Raw genomic sequence first — 7,932 nt, forward strand, 5'->3', positions numbered from 1 at the left:
GCCTTACATTTAGCTTTGATATCTGAGCGCTCTTTTGTTAAATTAAGGCAATTAATAAATGGAGATGTTAAGTAATCAATTTTGCCTGCATATCTCCACAGCCTTACATATGACTGGCTGTAATCACAAGATAAATGCAACGTGCTGATGTATGGTAATGTTCAATAATACATTCTCCACCAGGCTCAATTCATCAGGGAGTTTCTGGAGGGGAGGCATCCGTTATTGGCTGCCTCCGGACCTCAAGGATAACATTTCTGTCCTTTCCATTGGCCGCCCCGCTGCTGCAAGCCTCTTCCCGTCTTATTTTGATGATGAATATGAAGGCATACTAAGCTGTGCCGGAGCGTAGCTCTCGCCGACTGCTCTCCGCTCCCTCCCCGGGCTCAAGGACTCAGGGGCTCCTTCGCTGCTTCCCCTGCCCACCGCCAGCAGCAGCAGGAGCCGCAGCAGCCGGAGCAGCGCAGCGGCCGCGGCAGCGGCGGCAGCAAACGCCAAAAGTTGTGATGCTTTTCTTCACCCAGTGCTTTGGGGCTGTGTTAGATCTTATTCACCTGCGGTTTCAGCACTACAAGGCAAAGAGGGTTTTCTCAGCTGCCGGGCAACTTGTCTGCGTCGTCAACCCAACGCACAGCCTAAAGGTGAGTTAAAAATATTTTTTCTCTTCTGACATCTTCTCGACTTTCCCTCGCCGCCGCCACCACCACCACCACCACCACCGGTGTTTCTCCGCAGGGAATGAAATGATGCTCTGGCAGCGAGGGGAGAGTGCTGTTAACACATTGCAGCCCTGGCAGAGAGGATGTTTGCATTGTCTTCCTGCACGGTTCCCTTCGGAGCGAAGGAGAAGCAATCTGCTGCTCCAAGCAATCGTGGGAAGTCGCTGCTCCCCCTTCCCCAAAGTTTCCTTGTCCCTTTCACCCGTGTAATGAGCACGCGTGTTGCAAAGCACCTGGGAAAAAAAAAAAGATTGGAAAAGTTAGTTGGACGAGTTATTGACCCTTTTTGGTGGAAGGACTCTGGGTGGTCTCCCAGGCACAGCCGGCTGCTGCCCAGCTGTGGGGAGCAGGAAGAGGGGGGACAGCAGCACAGGGGTCTCCGGCTGCTGGTCTTGTTTGCTTTTTTGGGGAAAAAAAGGCTGTTTCTGTCTCCTGAGGGGAGTCTGAAAGCATTGCTCTGGCGCTGGAAGTGTCCTTAAGCTGTTTGCAAGGTGAATCTATTTTAGGTGGGAGAATACATTTGCCTTAATGCAAAACTATTTATAGTCCCCATAAAGCATTTTTCTTACTTGCACAGTTCTGGATTTTCACTGACAAAGTGTCAACAGCTCCGTCTATGCCAGAGCCCTGATGTTTGCACAAAGAGAAGGAGCAGCAGGGGGAGAAAGCCACTGGGAGGCTTTAATTACTTTGTCACGGTAGTGAATGACCAACTTTAACAAAGTGACTCCTGCTTTGTGGGAAGTCCTTGTGGACCTGACTTACGATGCTGCTCCACTAGCCCGACACAAGCTCAGAAATGAAATGAATTCAGGACAACTTATCTCTGTCTCTGCTGGGGTCCCTGTGAGGTACTCGGAGGAGCTGCAGGGAGCATCTTTCCCCAGCTGCGGGGTCCCGGGAGGTCTGCTGAAGGGGTAAATCCCTCTTCAGAGCAGCATGCCCCCCTCAAAGAAAGGCAGATTTCCTGCAGTTATATTTCCAGTCTCAGGCAGGGAGAGGTTGTTTCTAGCAGGGCACCAGCTCCGGGAGGATTTCCTCGCAAAGCCGTGCTCAACCTCGAGAGCGTTGCTGGCCGGGGCAGGCACTCCCAGGGGATGGACTGCGTGGGTGCCGGGTCAGCTCTCCCAACATCGCGCTCCTCCGCCGATACGAGCTATTTAAAAAACCCACAGCTGTGTCATTCTGTGAAAGGGTCTGGCTGTCCAAATGGATAAAAGAAATAGCTGCGTTCCTAAGTGCATGGGGAGATTTTGTAAATGAATGCTTCTGTGCTCGACCCCTTTTATGCGACTGTCTCCTGCTACTTTCATCTATAATTTTAATTATTAAAAAAAAAAAACTGAGCAGAAAAAAGGGTATTGAAGGTCACAATACAATTTCAGTGCTAGTGGCACAGTCTGATGAGGTCCCATAAGTGCACAGAGGGGTGTCCACTGACTGCTCCACTAGTATCTAGGACTAGACCTGAATTTATCATTTCAGATGCTCTTGAGTTGCAGATTTGCTGTTGTACGAGCTGCAGCATTTTAACTTGAATGTACCAAAACCAGTTGATGCTTCTGTTCCTTTCTGTTAAACATATAGAGCATTTTTGTGTATTAAAATCTCACATGGCCAAGCTCTTCACTGCTCAGACAATAAGCCCTGTAGAGAGATGAGTAATCTCGGTACTGTCTTGGCAGCTCTTTAAAGTAGGCACTGGCTGCAAAACAGTCTTGGAAACAAATGGGAACCTCTAGGAAAAGGTCCGACGTGTCAGTGAAGCCCCACTGAGAATCATCTTGACCTCAGTGGGAATTGCTCCCATGGTAGGGTTGCAGTGAGAAGTGTTATCCCACATGGACCTGTTGTGACATCAGGCAGATGGGACAAGCTGACAAGAAACCTTTCTGCTCTGAAAAAACCCTTCTGACTGTAAAGTGAAATACACTTTGAAGATGCTCCTGAGTTACTGAGCTCACATCCAGCCGTGTAAATATGGTGGGCTTTAGCACTGATCCACTCTCAAGGTGTTTAGTTTGGTTTCCCACCAGCACTGTAAGGAATGCACCACTGCTTTGTGCCAGCACCCAGAAGAGATGGGTGGGTCGAACCCCTTTGTGCCCAGCACGACTCTACTGGTGCCTGCCCTCCAGCACCAGTGAGTGGTAGGAGCCTGTGGGCCAACGCCAACTGTCTCCACGTGAGACACATCGCCCTACTGGCTCTTGCCTGGTGGTGGACAGGTGGTCAACTGCATCTGGCAAGGCACATTGTCCAAAAGCTAGTGTCAAAGACAAGTCAGATAAACCTGCTTCTCAGGGTGCATGTTTCCCCTCCAGGGATGCACAAGGAGGTTGTGGCTGCTGCCTCCAGCAACCTGGCACAGACACTTCTCAAGCTGGGACCGAGAAATCCCCCCCAGTCTGCCCCATATGCCAAACAACATCTTAGGGACCATTAAAAATGAAAGGGCCGAATGTAGTCCTCCATGGTGGTTTACAGTATTATGACTACTTTGATATTTCATAGTCTATTATTTCTGTCTGGGTCATTTCAACTGTAACATTTTGTTGACAGCCCCCAAATCTATCTTTAACAATTGACAAGTGGAGTGAAAACTGTATTAAGGTTCGCAGTCGATGAATACAAGCCTGTTGGAAATAAGGGCTAGGACCAATATAATTTCTCTCCCTTTCCTTCAAGGCTTAAATGTTACTCCAAAATCATAAGCTCTTTGCAAAGGGATTCTTTTATTCCGTATCTCCACAGCACCTGAGTGAGGGGGCTCCTGGCTGATTGGTGCAAATGATAAATGACAGGCATCACATTCTGGTGTGATTATGCACGTTGACATCCCTCACATAGGTCAGGTCCTCAATCAGTGCCAACGCGCATAACTCCATTAAAGTGAAATTGCAGCAGGACCTCTATTCTTGCTCCTTCCACCCAGGGGAGTGCTCAGGGATGGTGGTGGGACCCAGCCCACCCCAAGGACCCATGACTGGTGATCAGGTATGTGTGTCAGAGATTTGGTATCACGTAAAGCACTTAGGGAGCAGCAGAGGGCAAGGGAGCCCAGGTCCCCTCCAGGGAAAAGTTGCACCAGCTTCTGCTGTCATAAGACCCATAGCTAGACCAAGGTGGGCCTCCAGCAAAGGTATGTCAGCACACTGTCACCGCAATCACAGTCCGGACCTCTGACCATGACCAGAGTTCATCACTTACCTCTTCCTTTAGGGGAGGCCTGGAGATTGGCAGAGAAACACACATTTAGAAAGAAACCTGGGTCTTTCTTACCACTGAAAGGCTCATTAACTGGGAAAGCTGATGAGTGATTCCGTTTATCTTAAAGGAGAAGATGGTAAGGGTGTCAGCACAGACACCTCTGTTGATCTGCTGCTATTTTCCCTGTGCACAACAGGCTGACACAGGCAGCTCTAAACAAGGAAAAGACAATTTTGCAACTGTCCTCCTCCATGTCGCCGGTTTGGCAGGGGTATGAATAGGGTGGGGGGGTTGTTTTGGAGCCTCTTTGTCCTTCTTGCCGCTTTCTGCCCTTTGTACACCCACAAGCTTTCCCCGGCACGGCAGCAGCACCTTATGATGCAGCGCTACGCTGGGATCAAAATTCACTTGCCAAGCAGAGAAAACCACATATTTACCGCACTTCTATAGGTCACCTTCACTCTCAATCATATTATATGCATTACTTTGTAACCTGTCTTCCTTCAAGCGTACAGTCGCCCTGACGTCTCCCTTTGGAAAGGCACATCCAGGCAACGGAGCTCCTCAGAAAAGTGGCTGCCCCCTCCAAGGCCATATTAATTAGAGGAGCACCGCTTATTCTGCTGGCTGCAGGCCCCAGCGGGTAGGGGGCTGCAGGCCCCAGCGGGCAGGGAAAGTTTTAAGGCGCTCCGTGTGCATGGAAGGAACGAGCAGGGCTTGCTGGTCCCGGTGGAGATAAAGCTCAGTGAATTCCTCTGCATTTTCCCCCTCTTAATAGCAATTCTCCCCAGCACCACTAATTGCACTCTGGAGAGAAGGTGAAGATGGGCAGCTGTGTCCTCGCTCCTTAGCTGGCATCGGTCCCTGCCCCAAAAAACAGGCGTACGCAGCAGGGGACTGCAGGGCAATCACAGCTCAGCCAGGTGCCGATGCTTCGCAAAGCACTGCATACAGCCAGGTAAAGCAGATCCTCTTCCTTCAAGGAGTTACTGGCTTTTTAAAATGCCACTTTAACTCTTTGAAGAGTGTGAAAAATGTTCTTGTAAAGAGTAAAAAAAGTGTTTTTACAATGTTCTTGTAAAAACCACTTTTCCCCAGCTCTGTAGGACTTAGAGGTACTCGCTGAATTATGAAAAGAAGCGTATTTAAAGGAGGGTGTAAATAGTTCAACCTTTATTGAAAAAGGGTCGTAGCGTGGTTTATGGGGCCAAGCTGTCTTTTAGCTATTTTTTAAAGCAAGGAGCAAATCTGCTCTGAGTTAGGGAAGGGATTTGAGTCCTGTTATAACAGTTTGGCTCTGCGCACAGTGGCCAGCCAAATAGCATTGTAATCCACTTTATCCCCAGCAGGATTAAAGTGCTAGGGGGCATTCTATCCCCATGAGATTTCTTTCTTTATTTGGTGCAAGGGAGGAGAGAGACTCTGAAACCTGCTGCTAACAACCCCCCATCCTCCACCACCATCTCAGCCCAGACACCCTCAAATCTCCCATGCAGGGCTGTGCTTTGGGGAGCCCAAGTGGTGTTTGGCCCCAATATCCAGCAGGATCGTGAGAGAGGGGCTGCGAAACCCCCTGCTGCCTGCAAACCCAGGCTCCTGCCAAGGTGCCTGTGTCCCATCCCAGCTGCGGGACAGGGCTGTGTGAGCACTGGGCACTGCAGCCTTTCAAATCCTTTTGTAGGGATGCGGGCGGCAGCAAGCAGCGCTGCTTTGCTGCCCCCTCCTTCAGCCCTGCTTCTGTTTGAAGGGCTTTCAGTGGGCAAAACTGGAAACCAATCTGACCGCGAGCACCCTGGGAGCCTCCATCTGTGTGTCCACAGCCACCAGTAGACACGACCATAGTGATGCTCAGTGGAGGGGAGGCAGAGCACGCTCCGGCAGCTCTCCCCGAGGAGGGTCTCCACCCGCCGCTGCCACTGTTTGGTCCCGGGAGCTCTCTTCTCCCATAACCCATTAACCTTGAGCCCACAGACCCACACACCGGCACAACCCACGGCACCATGGTGCAGGCGAGCAGGGCAGCATGGGCTTCCCTCCAAGTGTGCTGCAAAGCAGGGCAGCTCCGAGCTTCAGCGCGGTCTCCCAGAATAACAATTACAACGTCTCCTCGGCAGAGGGAGAGGGAGGAGAAGAACCGCTGTCTCATAAGTTTCTGCAATAATGCTCTCTGCCTTCCTTCTCCCCATCTCCTGCCCCAAAACCGCTGTGGAAAATTAATTACCGCTGTTAACTGGCACTGCCTGTAATGCTACAACTCCAGAGATGGGATAGTGTGGGTAAGCATCAAGTCCTTTCCTTTTTTGATTGACATTTGATTTTGAGGGTGAATTTCAATAATAAACCCAACCTGGTCACAGGACATTTCAACTCGGATGTTACCAATGGGGGACAGTGCCATTATTATAATATTAGAGAAATGCCACTCCCCTTGACAGGGTGTTTGACAGCAGGGTGAGGAGTAGCCTTCAGACACCGCCACATATCACTTTGTAATCCTCCCATTCTGATACAGCTCAGGATATCACAAATTTCTCAGTGCAGCCCTCTGGGTTAGCCAAAACCGGCCCAGATACCTCCCTCGGGAGAAATGCTTTTCCAAAGCAGTTGCTGTGGCTAACACATGGGGTGTGGAGGAAAAAGGGATGTTTTAGTATCAGCCTTGATGACACGAAATGAGTGGTGAGGTCTCAGTCTGCTTCTCAGCAGACGTAACTCACCCCCAGACATTCCCACAACTGGCGTTAATTAGCACACTTTGCTGGGTGTCCAAGTAGAGAAGACAAGCACTGAATAGGGTCCTGCAAGGCTCAGATGTTAAAAAGTCCCAGGCCAGGTTCCCAAGCATCGTGAATTTTGCCTTCGAGTCAGAATTCACAGAGTATACAGAGAGTATAAATTCTTGTTTAATCATTAAGATGCTGTCCCGGTATCAAAGAACGCCCAGCACACTTAGCTGGGGGGCACTGAGAAACTTCCTTTTTCCTCAGAGACAATCGGAGGTTCTTAAGTAATCCAAAAAATCAAGCTTAAAGGAAGAACAGCAGATCCCGAGAGCTCCAATAAAGCAAAGGAAGGGAGCTGCTGTGGCTGTGCTCTGTCTCCCTGGGGCTTCAGTGCTTCCTACACCATAGAAAGACCATAATCCTTGTTCTCCTTGGCTCAGACATGAGACTTTGGGTCCCCCCAGCACCCTCAAAACCTTCCCATCACAACAGGCAATCAACATCTCTCAGCCTGGTACAGAAGAGGGAAAAACTGCGAATCTTGCAATAATTTCACAGGGTGGTGGGAGGGAGGACAATCTTTACCCAGATGTACTGGGAACTGAGTGAGGCAGTGAGGAGTGTGGGAGGACACAGCAATGCTCTTCTGGCTGCACGAGGCTGGGGTGGTGGGGGCTGCTGCCCCCCTGGTGTGGTGGGAGCGATGACCATGGGAGCGATCACCGTGATGGGCTGCCCTCAACACCTCTCAGTGGTATTGGCACTGGCACACATGGCATGGCGTGGCACAGCGCGGTGCAGAGCCATGAATCCTCCTTGGAGGTGATGGAGGTGGATGCCGGGAAGCATATGAGCCACCAAAAAAGGAGAGAATTCCTTTGGAGAGCTGAAAGAGTTTAGGTTAATATGCTGGTCCTGCTTATGGTGTGATTTTTACAACAGGGGTGAGTTGATCTGGGTCTAACTTCTGATGGAGCCTGGAGAGTGTGGGCCTGAACTCTCCACTCTGGCTGAACGTGGCAGCAACTTCCCAGGCCACCTCTGTATGCACGTGCTGTATTTAGAAATGAAAAGCACGGATGTTGAGACGTTAAACGCTTTATCAGACTGCGATATTTTTCTTTCTTTCCATAGCTTGTCTCTTTTCATTAAGTACCTTTTCTTCTGTGCTATTGTTCCTCCTCATCATGCCCATTCCACACTATACCAAAGTCTTAAAGCAGAAGATTCCCCTCATCTGCCATTGAATAACCTAATTTTGGCCTTTTTTCCCTCCTGCT

At 50.0% G+C, this 7,932-nt stretch overlaps 1 protein-coding gene across 1 annotated transcript in view; it reads left to right on the forward strand.

Annotated features, from left to right (window-relative positions):
- The first annotated feature begins 506 nt into the window (after window positions 1-506).
- The window catches only part of SIAH3 (siah E3 ubiquitin protein ligase family member 3), a 51,335-nt gene continuing 43,909 nt past the window's right edge, over window positions 507-7,932 (forward strand). The window contains exon 1 of the mRNA XM_009880983.1: window positions 507-641. Within this exon, the coding sequence (XP_009879285.1) occupies window positions 507-641 (135 nt within the window). The remainder of the gene's footprint in view (window positions 642-7,932) is intronic.

The sequence above is a fragment of the Charadrius vociferus genome, unplaced genomic scaffold (assembly GCF_000708025.1).
Source record: "Charadrius vociferus isolate BGI_N301 unplaced genomic scaffold, ASM70802v2 scaffold210, whole genome shotgun sequence".
NCBI lineage: Eukaryota > Metazoa > Chordata > Aves > Charadriiformes > Charadriidae > Charadrius > Charadrius vociferus.